The 17,217-nt window shown below is 43.0% G+C and overlaps 1 protein-coding gene across 5 annotated transcripts in view; it reads left to right on the forward strand.

Moving 5' to 3' along the window:
- The window catches only part of USP6NL (USP6 N-terminal like), a 230,798-nt gene that overhangs the window by 92,723 nt on the left and 120,858 nt on the right, over nt 1–17,217 (forward strand). For all 5 annotated transcript variants that reach the window (XM_038397301.2, XM_038397294.2, XM_043498623.1 and 2 more), the window contains one exon: nt 11,862–11,935. In XM_038397301.2, coding sequence (XP_038253229.1) covers nt 11,862–11,935 — 74 coding nt within the window. The remainder of the gene's footprint in view (nt 1–11,861; nt 11,936–17,217) is intronic.

Here is a 17,217-nt window from a genome sequence, read left to right on the forward strand (position 1 = left end):
ATCACCTCAGCCACACTATCAGAGGCTCGTTCACCTGCGCATCTACCAATGTGATATATGCCATCATGTGCCAGCAATGCCCCTCTGCCATGTACATTGGCCAAACTGGACAGTCTCTACGTAAAAGAATGAATGGACACAAATCAGACGTCAAGAATTATGACATTCAAAAACCAGTTGGAGAACACTTCAATCTCTCTGGTCACTCGATCACAGACCTAAGAGTGGCTATCCTTCAACAAAAAAGCTTCAAAAACAGACTCCAACGAGAGACTGCTGAATTGGAATTAATTTGCAAACTGGATACAATTAACTTAGGCTTGAATAGAGACTGGGAATGGATGAGTCATTACACAAAGTAAAACTATTTCCCCATGGTATTTCTCCCTCCCACCCCACCCCCCACTGTTCCTCTGATATTCTTGTTAACTGCTGGAATTAGCCTACCTGCTTGTCACCATGAAAGGTTTTCCTCCTCCCCCCCCCCCCGCTGTTGGTGATGGCTTATCTTAAGTGATCACTCTCCTTACAGTGTGTATGATAAACCCATTGTTTCATGTTCTCTGTGTGTGTGTATATAAATCTCTCCTCTGTTTTTTCCACCAAATGCATCCGATGAAGTGAGCTGTAGCTCACGAAAGCTTATGGTCTAATAAATTTGTTAGTCTCTAAGGTGCCACAAGTACTTCTTTTCTTTTTGTGAATACAGACTAACACGGCTGCTACTCTGAAACCAGTAAGAAAGTGATTAGAGATGAAATCTCACCCTCAGAGATATTCCAGTAAGCTTCTTTTACAGACTAGTCTCCTCCTAGTCTGGGTCCAGCAATCACTCACACCTCTGGAGTTACTGTCCTTTGTTCCAGTTTCTTTCAGGTATCCTTTGTGGGTGGAGAGGCTGTCTCTTGAGCCAGCTGAAGACAAAATGGAGGGGTCTCCCAGTGGCTTAAATAGATTTTCTCTTGTGGGTGGAGACCCCTTCCTTTCTCCTATGCAGAAACCTAGCTACAAGATGGAGTTTTGGGAATCACATGGGCAAGTCAAGTGTCCATGCATAACTCAAGACTTTACAGATGGCAGCCATTGTTCACATGCTACCTTGAACGTCCTTGGGTAGAATTCTTATGTGGATTGGAGTCTTCCAAGGTTCCATTGTCTGTTAAGTGTTTCTTGATTGGGCACTTAACTTGCAAATTCCTTTATTAAGAAGCTGACCAAATGCCTTACTGAGGCGACTTAAAATCAAATAAGTACACAGCCAATATTCATAACTTCAAATACAAAAGTGATACGTACTTACAAATAGGATGACTATATTCAGTAGCTCATAAGCTTTGCAGAGATATGTTACATGGCATATGTAGCATAAAATATATTCCAGTTATGTCATATAGATTCATAAGCATATTTCCATAAAGCATTATGGGGTCCAACATCACAGTATCTTAAATTGGAAGTTTTCAGTTTGTTTTCCTCCTCCAATATGCTGGACTCCCTAACAGGTGGAGAGATACAAGAGTCTAAATGTTTTTAAAACCTCTTCTAAAATATTGTTTTCATTTAAAATATGACACGTGCAGCAAACCTGGTTGTCATGGAAGTTTTATTGATATTCATTTGGGATGACTGCCATAACTCACTTGTGGCTTTGTCACTTGTGAGTGATGCTGGCATCCGAAACTCATTTGCTTTCCTTTTACAGAAGATCTATTTAGGCCTCAAAATGTGTTGCCTACATCTCTTGAATAAGGCTATGTAATGTTTTGCCTTACATCATCAGCTTGCTTCATCAGGGTGTCCAATCCTACTTCCTGTTTTCAGAAGGTATTCTAACTCTTCCTGAAACAAGAGGATAGTCCTACGCCCCCAAGTGGGGGAACAGGGAGCAAAATAAGTTGTCTGTGCTAAATGTTGCTCAGATAGCAGAGGAGGAAGCAGTTATACTGCTGATTATACCTGTTCCGATTAGAGTTGCCAACCCTCCTGGTTTCGCTGGGAGTCTCCAGGAATCAGGCTCTATCTCTCAGAGACTACAGGAGCCAAACCAGGAAATTTTAGGTGCTAAAAGTCTGGCATTGCAGCGGGGCGAAGGCAGGCTCCCTGTGGCCCCTGGGGTGTGTGCGGGAAGCAAGAGGTCTTGGGCACTGGGGGTGGGCGGGGGCAGCACGTGACTCCGTAGCTCCCATTGGCTGGGGAACTGCAGCCAGTGGGAGCTGCAGGGGTCGGTGCCTGCAGGAAAGGGTGGTGCCTCCTGCAGCGGGGCTAAGGCAGGCTTCCTGGCTGCTTCCTGGAGTGGCACAGGGCCAGAGCAGCCAGGGAGCCTGCCTTAGCCCCACTGCGCCGCTGCTGGAGCCCTCACCTTTCCTGCTCCCCAACTCCCTGCCCCATCCTGCACCCAAACTCCCTCCCAGAGCCTGCACGCCTCACCCCCTCCTGTACTTGAACCCTCGGCCCCAGCCCGGACTGTGCTCCATCCCTGTGCCTCAGCAAGTGAGTGAGGGTGGGGGAGAGTGAGTGATGGAGGGAGGGGGGATGGAGTGAGTGAGGCGAGGCCTTGGAGAAGGGACAGGGGCAGGGCCTCGGGGAAGGATGGGTGGGCGGGGCAATGGTGTTTGGGTTTATATGATTAGACAGTTGGCAACCCTAATTCTGAGGCCAGTCCACACCTACCCAGTTCAGCAGGCCTTACTTTCCCTTTGGTTAATTTAAAAATAGAAGATGAGCTGCAAATAAGAGAGCTGCTACTTTCTAGTGCTCTGTATGAAGTTAGTTTGCAGTTGGAGTCCAGTTTTTTTTGGACAAGTGAACACATCTAAAAATACTAGCACAATTGGCACCTTTGTTGCCAGCCTCAGAAGAGAGGTCAAGTATTAAACGGGCTTGGAAGTTTTGGGTTTCTTCAGGTCAGGTTGGAGGCACATTGGTACATTAGAAACCTGCACTGGTGGTATCAGTACTGTTCTTGTTCTGTGGATAAATAGGGGACTTAATCTTTGAAGCCTGCCAGTATATTTCTCTAACGTGAAGTATAAACATATCTTTTTCAACCTTTATTACTTAAGGTTAGCTTTTGGTTTTAATTTTAAAGTAGCACACCAATGTGGAAAAGTCAAATGTACAAGATGAGCTGCTTTATTTCTAAGTGTCATTCTGAGTGTTTTCCCTGCTAATATAAAAGGAACGTTCTCTCCCCACCACTCCTCCATATTCAATGTTTAGCTATTAAACATATGTTCATGAATGACTATAAACTGGCTGTGATTAGAGCCTTTTAACTAACCAGGAAGTTTGTTTTTCATGTGTTTTTACCTGTGGGTTTAAAAAAAAAAAATCTTTAAAGAAACAAAATCCACTCAGTACCACAATGGACCATGACAAATGTCATTATTGTTAAGCATCATTCATATATTTTAAGGCCACATGGAACTGTTATGATCATGTTCGTGTCCTCTATAATGCAGACCATTAATTTCTATTGGTGATTCCTATGTGTAGCTCACCAACTTTGCGGTTGAACTAAAAATATGTCGTAGAAAGATAAGTCATTTATTAATCTTCTCCCTGATTAGTTAAATAGATTGAGTTCCTTTAGTCTCTCCTTGTGAGGAATGTTTTCCAGTTTTCCTGGATGTTCACAAATCATTCTTATAGTTCTTCTAATGTTTTTTCCCTTACCGTCTCCAATTTTTCAATTCCCCTTTAAAAGCATGGACACAGTATTTCACTAGTGGTCTCACCAGTGCCGTACACGGGTAATATATTACTCCTTCTCAGTGTTAACTTGGTTAATACATCCAGGTATTGTGTTAGTTCTTTTTTGTGACATCATCATGGAGTAGGAGCTCATATTCTGGTGGCTAACTACAATGACTTTGTAGTCCCTTTTGAAGTCACTGTTTTCCAGAATACAATACCATATCCTGTGAGTAAGGACTGCATTCTTTTCTTGAGTTAGGCTATGTAAAATATGTTTTGATTCATTGCATCCAGCCATCCAAGGGACCCTGATTGTTTTGTGTCAGTGAGCTGTCCTCATTATTATTCACTCACTGCCAATCTTGGTCATATGCAACCTTGCTTAGGAGTGAATTTATCTTTTCGTCCAGGTAATTGATAAAAATATTGAATAGCATCATAAGAACAGATCCCAAAGGAACCTGATGAGTTGATGATAATGTCCCTTTACCAACTCAGGTTGATAATTCCCCATTGTCAACCTCATTTGAAATCTTATCAGTTGGCCTTTGAATAAATCATTGATTTTTTGAATAATGCAAATTTTAAATCAGAAAAGTTTAGAATGCTTTTAATCATTTTTGTTGTAGATCTTCCATACAGTACTACACCTAAGTGATTTTGTAAATTTTGTTTTTCATTGTGATATAAGGTGGTAAAATTATATTTTTTTTGGAGTTGCGCAGATATTTCAACAACTTTTTTCTATCAGATTTCTGTTTTCAGATTTGACTCAATGATAAGCCATTACGTAACTTCTAACTTGGAAATATTTAAGCACTCTTTCTATAAGGAAGACCATGCTATGTCCTTTATTTCCCAAAATATGACCTGTTGTCCCCCTTGCAAGCTGTTCTCCAATTTTTGTGTGTGGATGGATTAACATATATAATTAAATTAGTTTGGTATAGCTTAATATAAGGTTGAGAATAGGACACTTCCACCTTAATTGAATTGGCTTGTTAGCACAGACCTTCTCCATCCCCCCACTTGGTAAGACAACCTGCATCTTTTCATGTGCTGTGTATTTATACCTGCCTATTGAATTTTCCACTCCTGGCATCTGATGAAGTGGGTTTTAGCCCACAAAAGCTTATGCCCAAATACATTTGTTAGTCTCTAAGGTGCCACAAGGACTCCTCCTTGTTTTTACTGAAAAGGACAAGCTCCCTGCTCTGAGGAATTTACACTATAAATCACCCTGATAACATGAGGAAATATGACTTCAGCAAGGAACGGTTTCAGAGTAGCAGCCGTGTTAGTCTGTATTCGCAAAAAGAAAAGGAGTACTTGTGGCACCTTAGAGACTAGCAAATTTATTTGAGCATATGCTCACGAAAGCTTATGCTCAAATAAATTTGTTAGTCTCTAAGGTGCCACAAGTACTCCTTTGCTTTCAGCAATGAAGGAAAGGAGGAGAGATATAATAAAGGGAATGGAATATAGTGTTGGAAGATGTGGGGAGGCTGTGGAAAAACATCCCACAGCAGCATGAAGTTTTGGTACTTCTGCCCTCGGTAAGGGAAGGTTCATTTAAATAGGGACATAGCTCTGCTCCCCAAAATGCAGAATTCATGTCTTGATCCTGTTTAGAAATGCATTTCTAGAGTTTCAGGAGTGAAAGCAGGGTTCTACATCTTTACAGTTGTCTGCCAAACAAGATTTTGTCTTCTAAGGCTGGGATGCTGTAAAAATTTAAACTTAAAGTAGCATTTTTCAGAAACATAACTACAACATTAAGTGAGAAGTTACTGTACAAGTACTGGTTTCAGAGTAGCAGCCGTGTTAATCTGTATTCGCAAAAAGAAAAGGAGAACTTGTGGCACCTTAGAGACTAACAAATTTATTTGAGCATAAGCTTTCATGAGCTACAGCTCACTTCATCGGATGCATTTGGTGGAAAATACAGTGGGGAGATTTATATACACACACAGAGAACATGAAACAATGGATTTCATCATACACACTGTAAGGAGAGTGATCACTTAAGATGAGCTATTACCAGCAGGAGGGGGGGGGGGAAGGAGGAAAACCTTTCATGGTGACAAGCAAGGTAGGCTATTTACAGCAGTTAACAAGAACATCTGAGGAACAGTGGGGGGTGGGGTGGGGGGGAGAAACAATATGGGGAAATAGTTTTACTTTGTGTAATGACTCATCCATTCCCAGTCTCCATTCAAGCCTAAATTAATTGTATCCAGTTTGCAAATTAATTCCAATTCAGCAGTCTCTCGTTGGAGTCTGTTTTTGAAGTTTTTTTGTTGAAGGATAGCCACTTTCAGGTCTGTAATCGAGTGACCGCAGAGATTGAAGTGTTCGGCAAGTGGTTTTTGAATGTTATAATTCTTGACGTCTGATTTGTGTCCATTTATTCTTTTACATAGACTGTCCAGTTTGACCAATGTACATGGCAGAGGGGCATTGCTGGCACATGATGGCATATATCACATTGGTAGATGCACAGGTGAACGAGCCTCTGATAGTGTGGCTAATGTGATTAGGCCCTATGATGGTGTCCCCTGAATAGATATGTGGACAGAGTTGGCAACGGGCTTTGTTGCAAGGATAGGTTCCTGGGTTAGTGGTTCTGTTGTGTGGTGTGTGGTTGCTGGTGTGTATTTGCTTCAGTTTGGGGTGCTGTCTGTAAGCAAGGACTGGCCTGTCGCCCAAGATCTGTGAGAGTGATTACAGAATATATATATAATATAGAATCCCTTAAAATTTACCATTTTTCATGGCATATACTTTTGGAGTGTTCCCTTTCTAGAGAAATCATACACTACAAGGATGCCCACTTCAAGGACTAAATGGTGAATGAAAATAGAGTTTTGAAATGAATGTATTCTTTAATACCAAATCTTTTTTGACAGTGTTTTTTCAAAATTTATTGCTATTAAAAAAAAAAAAAAATGAAAATCTTCCATTGGTGGAAGATGGTTTCCTTCATTAATTCTGATGCCACAACCGTTTTTGAATTAGTTACTTGATCGTTGTCAAATGTTGCTTGGTAAGATATCTTAACTTTCTTTCATCTTACATGCCTCCTTTACCACTGGAAAACTAAGGGTTGAGTTTACTTTTTACTTTGTGATTGGAGCCAGATAAGCTAGTCGAGTTGTTCATTCTCTCATTTTATTTTCTACTCTCTTCTCTCAGTCAACAAGATCCTTTCTAAGGGTGTGGCTACACTACGAAATTAGGTTGATCTTATAGAAGTCAGTTTTTAGAAATTTGATTTTATACAGTCAATTGTGTATGTCCACACTAAGTGCATTAAGTCGGTGGAGTGTGTCCTCGCTACTGTGGCCAGCATCGACTTTCGGAGCGTTGCACTGTGGATAACTATCCCACAGTTCCTGCAGTCTCCGCTGCCCATTTGAATTCTGGGTTGAGCTCCCAATGCCTGATGGGGCAAAAACATTGTCGCGGGTGGTTTTGGGTACAAGTCATCAGTCGCCCCTCCCTCCGTGAAATCAACGGCAGACAATCGTTTCGTGCCTTTTTTCCATACAGATGCCATACTGCTGTCAGCAGACGGTGCAGTAGGACTGCTAACTGTCGTGATCATCCACCGCTTCTGTTGCAACTCTGCTCTCCTGCAGATGTTGTACTATGGCAAGCATGGAGCCCACTCAGTTCGCTGCTGCTGTTGTGAGCATTGCAAACACCTTGCACATTATCCTGCAGTATGTGCAGAAACCTGCAAAAGCAGGCGAGGAGGGGACGACAGCGCGATCACGACAGTGATGAGGACATGGACACACACTTCTCTCAAAGCACGGGCCCTGGCAATATGGACATCATGGTGGCAATAGGGGCAGGCTCATGAAGTGGAATGCTGACTCTGGGCCAGGGAAACAAGCACAGACTTGTGGAACCGCATAGTGTTGCTGGTCTGGGATAATTCCCAGTAGCTGCGAAACTTTCACATGCATAAGGGCACTTTCATGGAACTTTGTGACTTCCTTTCCCCTGCCCTGAACCGCAAGAATACCAAGATGAGAGCAGCCCTTACAGTTGAGAAGTGGGTGGCGATAGCCCTCTGGAAGCTTGCAATGCCAGACAGCTACCGGTCAGTTTGGATTCAATTCGGAGTGGGTAAATCTACTCTGTGGGCTGTTGTGATCCAAGTAGCCAATGCAATCACTGAGCTGCTGCTATCAAGGGTAGTGACTCTGGGAAATGTGCAGATCATAGTGGATGGCTTTGCTGCAATGGGGTTCCCTAACTGAGGTGGGGTGATAAATGGAATACATATCCCTATCTTGGGACCCGACCACCTTGGCAGCCAGTACGTAAACAGCAAGGGGTACTTTTCAATGGTGCTGCAAGCACTGGTGGATCACAAGGGACATTTCATCGACACCAATGTGGGATGGCCGGGAAAGGTGCATGACGCTCACATCTTCAGGAACTCTGATCTGTTTGAACAGCTGCAGGAAGGAACTTACTTCCCAGACCAGAAAATTACTGTTGGGGATACTGAAATGCCTATAGTTATCCTTGGGGACCCAGCCTACTCCTTAATGCGATGGCTCATGAAACCATACACGGACACCCTGGACAGTAGTAAGGAGCAGTTCAACTATAGACTGAGCAAGTGCAGAATGGTGGTAGAATTTGCATTTGGACATTTAAAAGATTGCTGGTGCAGTTTACTGACTAGGTTACACCTCAGCGAAACCAATATTCCTATTGTTATTACTGCTTGCTGTGTGCTCCACAATATCTGTGAGAGAAAGGGGGAGACGTTTATGGTGGGGTGGAAGGTTGAGGCAAATCGCCTAGCGGCCAATTACACACAGCTAGACACCAGGGCGATTAGAAGATCACACCTGGGCGCCCTGTGCATCAGAGAAGCTTTGAAAACCAGTTTCATGACTGGCCAGGCTATGGTGTGACAGTTCTGTTTGCTTCTCCTTGATGAAAACCCACCCCCTTGGTTGACTCTACTTCCCTGTAAGCCAACCAACCTCCCCCTTCAATTACCACTTTCAGAGGCAATAAAGTCATTGTTTCAAAATCATGCATTCTTTATTAATTCATCACACAAATAGGGGGAAATCTCACAAGGTAGCTCGGGAGGGGTGGGTGAGGAAGGAAGCACCGGGTGGGGTGGTGGATGATGGGAGGCGGGAAGGACAAGGCCACACTACAGTTCAAAACTTCTTGAATGCCAGCCTTCTGTTGCTTGGGCAATCCTCTGGGATGGAGTGGCTGGGTGCCGGTAGCTTCCTCCCCTTCTCCCCCTTTCCTCCCACGCGTTCTTGGGCATCTGGGTGAGGAGGGTATGGAACTTGGGGAGGAGGGCAAGTGGCTATACAAGGGCTGCAGCGGAGGTCTGTGCTTCTGTGGATTCCTGCAGATCCACAAGATGCCTGAGCATGTCTGTTTGCTCCCCCATTAGACTTAGCATTGCATCCTTTCTCCTCTCATTGCGCTCCTCCCTCCTCTCATTGCGTTCATTTAATGCTTTCCTGGACTCTGCCATTGTTTGCCGCCATGCATTCTGCTGAGCTCTTTCAGTGCTGGAGGATTGCGTGAGCTCTGAGAACATTTCATCGCGAGTGTGGTTTTTTTTGCCTTCTAATCTGCGCTAGCCTCTGGGATGGAGATGATAGGGGGAGCGTAGAAAATTTTCAGTTGCGGGAGGGAAAAAAAGGAGAGTAGTATTTAAAAAGATACATTTTAGAGAACAAAGGAAAGACTGTTTCACACTGAATCAAGAGATTCACATGATATAGCACGTGCTTTTGGTACAAGGTTGCATTTTGCCTCTTGTATTGAGTGGCCATTTAAAAGGAGGGGCTGTGGTTTTAGGGTGAATGTGCAGCACAACCCAACCCCTCCCACCCCAATTCTCTGGGATGATCTCTTCACACACCCTCCTCCCTCCCCAATGCGTGGTTAGTATCAGGGAAGATCCCCGTCAGCCAAATACGAACATCTGAGTGAACGGGCCTCCCCCCACCATTTGGCTAACAGTGGGGATGATTTCTTTTCAGCCAAAGACAAACATCAGCAGGAATGGGCACCTCTGAATGTCCCCTTAAACAAATTTCCTGTATTTTAACCAAGTGACCATGAATGATATCGCTCTCCTGAGGCTAACACAGAGAGTACCTCCAGGAGAGCTTCATGGAGATGTCCCTGGAGGATTTCTGCTCCATCCCCCGACACGTTAACAGACTTTTCTAGTAGCTATGCTGGCCACAAATGCATCTCAAGTCTTCAGGGCAAATTTAATCATTAAACACGCTTGCTTTTAATGTATTATATTTACAATATATAATATTGTGCCTTCTCTGGCTTCATGGTCCGGGAGCCCGCCTTGGGAGGGTTGGGAGGATATTGGCTCCAGGGTGATGAACAGTTTCTGGCTGCCAGGGAGAAGGAATTCTCCGCTTGCCTGCTGTGCGCTATCCTTAACCACCTCCTCCTCCTCATCTTTCTCATCTCTGTTGCGTGAGACTCCCCCCCTTACAGGTATCCACGGACAGTGGTGGGGAAGTGATAGGGGCTCCCCCTAGAATTGTATGCAGCTCATCATAGATGCAGCATGTTTGGGGCTCTAACCCAGAGCGACCCTTTTAGCATTCTTTGTTTTTTGGTGGGCTTGCCTCAGCTCCTTAACTTTCACGTGGCACTGCTGTGTGTCCCTGTTTGTAGCTCTGACCATCATGCCCTTGGAGATTTTGGCAAAAATATTGGCATTTCATCTTTTGGAACAGAGTTCTGCCTGCACGGATTCTTCTCCCCATACAGCGATCAGATCCAGTACCTCCCATTCGGTCCATGATGGAGCTCTTTTGTGATTCTTGGACTCCATGGTCACCTATGCTGATCAGCTCACCACTCTGGCCAAACAGGAAATGAAATTCAAAAGTTCCCGGAACTTTTCCGTCTACCTGGCCAGTGTATCTGAGTTGAGAGTGCTGTCCAGAGTGGTCACAATGGAGCACTCTGGGATAGCTCCCGGAGGCGAATACTGTTGAATTGCGTCCACGCTACCCCAAATTCGACTCAGCGAGGTTGATTTTAGTGCTACTCCCCTCGCTGGGGAGGAGTACAGAAATCAATTTTAAGAGCCCTTTAAGTTGACAAAACAGGCTTGGTTGTCTGAACAGGTGCAGGGTTTAATCAACCTAATGCTGCTAAATTCAACCTAAACTTGTTGTATAGACAAGGGCTAATGTTCTGACACCAGTGCTACACTGAAATGTTACTTCAGTTGGCTGGAAGCCTCCATCTTCTCGCATGTGTCAGACTTACCATCCTGATGTGTCATGCTGTTCCCGCTGCACTAGCTCTTTCTTGCCCTAGCTTCAGTTCCTGACCTGTCTCTTCCTTCACTGCTTCCTTGGGAATAGCCCGTGTCCTAAGAGTTAATTCAAGTGCTGCTACTTTAATAGTTCTGGTTTATTCTAATCCTGCAACTCTATGAATCTTGGGAATTACTCGTACACTGTTAATTTTAGATTTTTTTTTAGAAGTGGTAATAACCTGTATTGTAGCATTACTTGCAATATCTGAGTTCTTAAGGTTAAGGCGCATATGGAAGTTGTAGCCCTGAGGCTTTCAGTCTTCCAGTTATTTTCAAGATTTAAACATCCATCTTCTGGAAAGGTTAGAGAAAATACTTCAGCATTGGCATGCTAACCCTTTTCCACATAAGATAGCGTTGTAATATCTCAAATCATAATGGATGTAATTTTAAAAAAGAGAGAAAATCAATGAATGAAGCACTATGGTTAGTGAAAATTGTGAAAATCACAAAAACTCAGTAGTGGTATCTCAGAAGTTCCTAATGAATTTTATTGCAAGAAGCTTTAGCTCTTCTGTTTCTCATAATGGTATAGAAATAAAATATGTTGTTAGATTGCAGGTTTGAGAGTTGAAGTTACATCTGTTCAGCAGTTGGAACAGTGCACAATTTTATTGATCTTGAACAGTGTTCAGATTGTTACTTTTCAGGTTATACCACCAGATTTCATTTCACTATATTTATTTTGGTACTCCTGAGACCTAATGTCTCTATGTGATAAGATTTATTCTCTAATTATTTTTCAACAATTCTCGATTAGAGAGAGCAAATCTCAGTTACTTTTTATTTTAATCCTGAACAGATTCAGATGCCGAGCAGGATGCTGCTATCAAACTTGCCCAAGAACGAGCTGAGATATTTGCCAAGTATGACAAAGTAAGTGCTCCTGTTAATAGTGTAATTTTGGCACTGACTATTAGAAATTGAAATGTGGTCTTCCTCTGGCAAGTTGAAAAATAAAAAGCCTTCTCTAAAATATTCTGTGTGATAATCTGCATCATGTTCAGTACACATTAACATTAGGAGAGCTTGCTTTATTTTTTTCTCCGTGTTTTTGGTGATGGTTTGATGATAAGTTTCAGATGTATGTAAGTTGCTTCAGGGCTATTTTAAGATTTTTGTCATTTTTCTCTCACTTGTATTGAGGTGTCTGTGTCTTACAACCAGTAGGGTTTTATTTATTCTGATTGATGCTGTTTAGTGAAACCAATGTATTGATCTAGAGACACTATCTTCTTTTTTTTTTTAGGATACACATACTTTAACTCTTTATTGATGCATGATGATATAAATTTAATGCTAAATCAGTAATGGCAATTGAAAAGAAAAAAATAACCACATTGATTTGCTATAGTAACCTATTTTATGTAAAGAAAATAATTTCAGCCTGTGCTATTTTTGAACCATATAGCAAGTAAGACTGTCATACAATTGGATTATGCATGCCTACATCTTACTTGCATAGGCTCATCACGGTATCATTGGTAGCCATACTAGATGCTAGACCAGTGATACTCAGACGTCAGTGGTTCAAGAGCCAAATTAGTGATCAACATTACCCAATAGAGCCACAGTAGTAGCTGGCTATAGTAATATATTCATATTTAAATGGTATGACAGAGGAAATACTTAGTTACATGCACACATATCTATATCTATAATAAATTTATATCTATAAAATAGTAGTATATATTATTCTCACAGCAAATAAGTTATCAACCTGCACTAAGTTATTAACTTATTTGGTTAATAACATAATAAAAGCATCCTTATTGGTTAATAGCTTAGACTGGCTTATAATTAAATCACACAATGTTTTAATATGTGTCGCAAAGAGCCGCAGGAGACGTATTAAAGAGCCACTTGTGGCTCCCAAACCTCAGTCTAAGCCCTGGTCTACACCGGGGTGGTGGCGGTGGTGGTTGTCGATCTAAGTTATGCAACTTTAGCTACGTGAATAACCTAGCTGAAGTCGACATATTAAGACCTACTCACCACAGTGTCTTCACTACGGTGAGTTGACTGCTGCCACTCCTCTGTCAACTCTGCCTGCGCCTCTCGCAGTGGTGGAGTACGGGAGAGCACTTGGGGGTCAATTTATCATGTCTACACTAGACATGATAAATCGATCCCCACTGGATTGATTGCTTCACGCCGATTCGGCGGGTAGTGTAGACATACCGTGAGTATCACTGTGGTAGACGGTAATTTGTGGAGTTAAGGAAACATTATGCAAAATTTTATATAAAGTAAAGTTGTACCTATATAATGTGGAATATGTATGATTTTAAGGGAGCCATAGGGATTTTCTTTTCAGATATTTGTTTTGTAGCAAAAGTTTTAGTGCAAAGTTGGTAGCAATCATGGCTGAAAGACTGTTTAGTGATAGTGGTGCAGCAGTGCCACTATAGTTGAGGTTGCATCACATCATCTGTTTAAAGGTTGACCTTGCTAAGTAATCTAGAATAGACACACTTTTTTAGGTTTCTTTGAAAGTTGGTGTGCCTCTGAAGTGTGCAGGCTAGCGTTAATGACTTAAATTTGGAGTCATTTGAGCCAGGGGTTCCAGATATGTAAGCTCAGAAAAAAATAGAAATTTAAAAAAATGGCTAGGTGGTGTGTGTGTGTGTGTGTGTGTGTCTGTTTTTTTATATATATATATTTTATTTTATTTTATTTTATTTTATTTTTTATTTTCATTGTACGGAGCTAGAGGTCAAACTGTTGATATGATAACCAGAAATTCTTGTGGCACCAGCAGGTCAAAATGGTTCTAATCTGTCACATTTTACCCAAGGTGGTGCACTAAATCTTTGGGTATCCATGCTGAGAACAGTATTTAAGAAAATATACATTTTTAATATGATGCATGCATCAATACAGAAAATCAGCTAGAAGGTTTATATTCTTGCCATTTTATAAGCTTTAAAACTTGATTCTTGTAAGCAGTCTAAAATCTGAATAGTTGCTTGTGTTACATTGAAATTTAGTGCCCCTCGTGGGCAGCAGGGTGCAGGACAGCATTAGGAATTCAAATTTGCAGTCATTCAGCCAAGGAGTTCTTGAATTACAGGCACTTTCAAAAATTGTTTCCTAGTGCAGTCTTGTACTGAGACACGTTAATGATTGGATAAATCGCGATGGCTGTGAACTTACCCTTCAGTTAACATAATTAAGGATAACTTAATCACAAGCCCCCACCTAAGATAAAAGGAGTGTTTTTTTTTTTTTTTTTAACTGAGCAGCTGGAGGCTGCTGCAATTTGTGAGTCACGAGTGGCAGTTTTATTTTGGGGGGAATGTAATTGAAGTCTTCCAATGGGGAGGGAAATTGGATATGTAATGCATCCTGGGAGGGGAGGGGCATTAGGGGATGAAGAAGTGCGGGGTTAGGGGAATAGGGATTTGGGGTTCCAGCAAGGGGAGGGGGCTATCAGGAGGGAGATAAATGGGGATGGTAGAGGAGGCAAGAGAGGGTGGGGGCACACTCCCTAGCTCTGCCAGTGTACCCCAACCTTCCTACACCCTAATCTTTCTGCACCAAACACTCTGCCAGTGTACCACAACTCCTGCACCCCATAGCTGTCAGTGAACTTCAAGCTTCTTGCATCTCAACCCTGCCAGTTCATTCCAGAGCCCTGCATTCCAACTCTCCATTCACTCCACAACTCTGCAAGTGCACCCAAAACTCCTGCACTTCCAGCTCTACCATGGTCCTGGTGGTCCAGTCAATATACTGGGAGACAGGAATTCTTATAAAATAGCCATCACAGTTGGCGCTAATGGAGACCTTTTCTAGCACCTTTATCACAGGAGTTATTGAATGTATAGGCATCAAAGACTGGCCTTGCCCATGGAGGAGGCCTGGGCAGGTCAGTGCTGAGGCATACTGGCTGTCAGAATGGCACCTGTCATGAACAACAAAGATGTGTGTGCATACACTCACATCAACTTTGATTTATTATTAGAAATTGCCATCTTCTGTATCACTCAGGCTTGTATGTAACCTTGGGGAAATCTTCATCACCTCCCTCTAGCTCCTCTTACGCAGACAGTATCTAAGTTTGGCTGCTCTTCATTCACATATGTCTAAGACTCATCATTTTCTTTCTGCCCATACAGCTAAAATGCTGCATGATCTCTGATCTTTATGATCTTCAGCCACCTCCACCACTTCCTCAGACTTCTGTGACAAACATATTACTCCCACCCATTCTACAAAATGCAGCTGCTAAAATAATCTTTCCCTGTTGATCAATCCATATCACCCCCTTCCTTTTTAATCTCTCCACTAGTGCTCCCTTGTCCACCACATCAAGTTAAAGACGCATCCTGTCCTTCAAAGCCTTTTAAAACATTGTTCCTCACTACTCATTTGTTCTTCTTTTACCGCATTGCACCCCAACTCCACCAGTGACCTGAAGGGTTGTACAAAAAAGACAACCTGATGAACTCTTCTGCAGTGGAAATACTGTTTACATGAGTAAAGTTGGTGGGATGGTTGTGGAGCTTTCTCATCCTTTGTAGGTGAGATTGGGAGGTTGAAACAACAGACTGGACTTCTACATAGAGTGCTTCCGCTGACGTGTACGGGCTGAAATTGTGGAAAAGCAGCATCACTTGCCCCATAACCTCAGCCGTGCAGAATACAATGCCATCCACAGCCTCAGAAACAACTCTGACATCATAATCAAAAAGGCTGACAAAGGAGGTGCTGTTGTCATCATGAATAGGTCGGAATATGAACAAGAGGCTACTAGGCAGCTCTCCAACACCACTTTCTACAAGCCATTACCCTCTGATCCCACTGAGGGTTACCAAAAGAAACTACACCATTTGCTCAAGAAACTTCCTGAAAAAGCACAAGAACAAATCCGCACAGACACACCCCTGGAACCCTGACCTGGGGTATTTTATCTATTACCCAAGATCCATAAACCTGGAAATCCTGGATGCCCCATCATCTCAGGCATTGGCACCGTGACAGCAGGATGTCTGGCTGTGTAGGCTCCCTCCTCAGGCCCTACGCTACCAGCACTCCTAGCTATCTTCTAGACACCATTGACCTCCTGAGGAAACTACAATCCATCGGTGATCTTCCTGAAAACACCATCCTAGCCACTATGGATGTAGAAGCCCTCTATACCAACATTCCACACAAAGATGGACTACAAGCCGTCAGGAACAGTATCTCCGAAAATGTCACGGCTAACCTGGTGGCTGAACTTTGTGACTTTGTCCTCACCCATAACTATTTCATATTTGGGGACAATGTATACCTTCTAATCAGCGGCACTGCGTTGGGTACCTGCATGGCCCCACAGTATGCCAACATTTTTATGGCTGACTTAGAACACCGCTTCCTCAGCTCTCGTCCCCTAATGCCCCTACTCTACTTGCGCTACATTGATGACATCTTCATCATCTGGACCCATGGAAAAGAAGCCCTTGAGGAATTCCACCATGATTTCAACAATTTCCATCCCACCATGAACCTCAGCCTAGACCAGTCCACACAAGAGATGCACTTCCTGGACACTATGGTGCTAATAAGCGATGGTCACATAAACACCACCCTGTACCGGAAACCTACTGACCGCTATTCGTACCTACATGCCTCTAGTTTTCATCCAGACAACACCACACGATCCATTGTCTACAGCCACGCTCTACGATATAACCGCTTTTGCTCCAACCCCTCAGACAGAGACAAACACCTACAAGATCTCTATCATGCATTCTTACAACTACAATACTCACCTTCTGACGTGAAGAAGCAGATTGACAGAGCCAGAAGAGTACCCAGAAGTTATTTACTACAGGCCAGGCCCAACAAAGAAAATAACAGAACGCCACTAGCCATCACCTTCAGCCCCCATCTAAAACCACTCCAACGCATCATCAAAGATCTACAACCTATCCTGAGGGACGACCCATCACTCTCACAGATCTTGGGAGACAGGCCAGTCCTTGCTTACAGACAGCCCCCCAACCTAAAGCAAATACTCACCAGCAACCACATTCTAACCCAGGAACCTATCCTTGCAACAAAGCCCGTTGCCAGTGGTGTCCACATATCTATTCAGGGGACACCATCACAGGGCCTAATCACATCAGCCACACTATCAGAGGCTCGTTCACGTGCGCATCTACCAATGT

The sequence above is a fragment of the Dermochelys coriacea genome, chromosome 1 (assembly GCF_009764565.3).
Source record: "Dermochelys coriacea isolate rDerCor1 chromosome 1, rDerCor1.pri.v4, whole genome shotgun sequence".
Taxonomy (NCBI): domain Eukaryota; kingdom Metazoa; phylum Chordata; order Testudines; family Dermochelyidae; genus Dermochelys; species Dermochelys coriacea.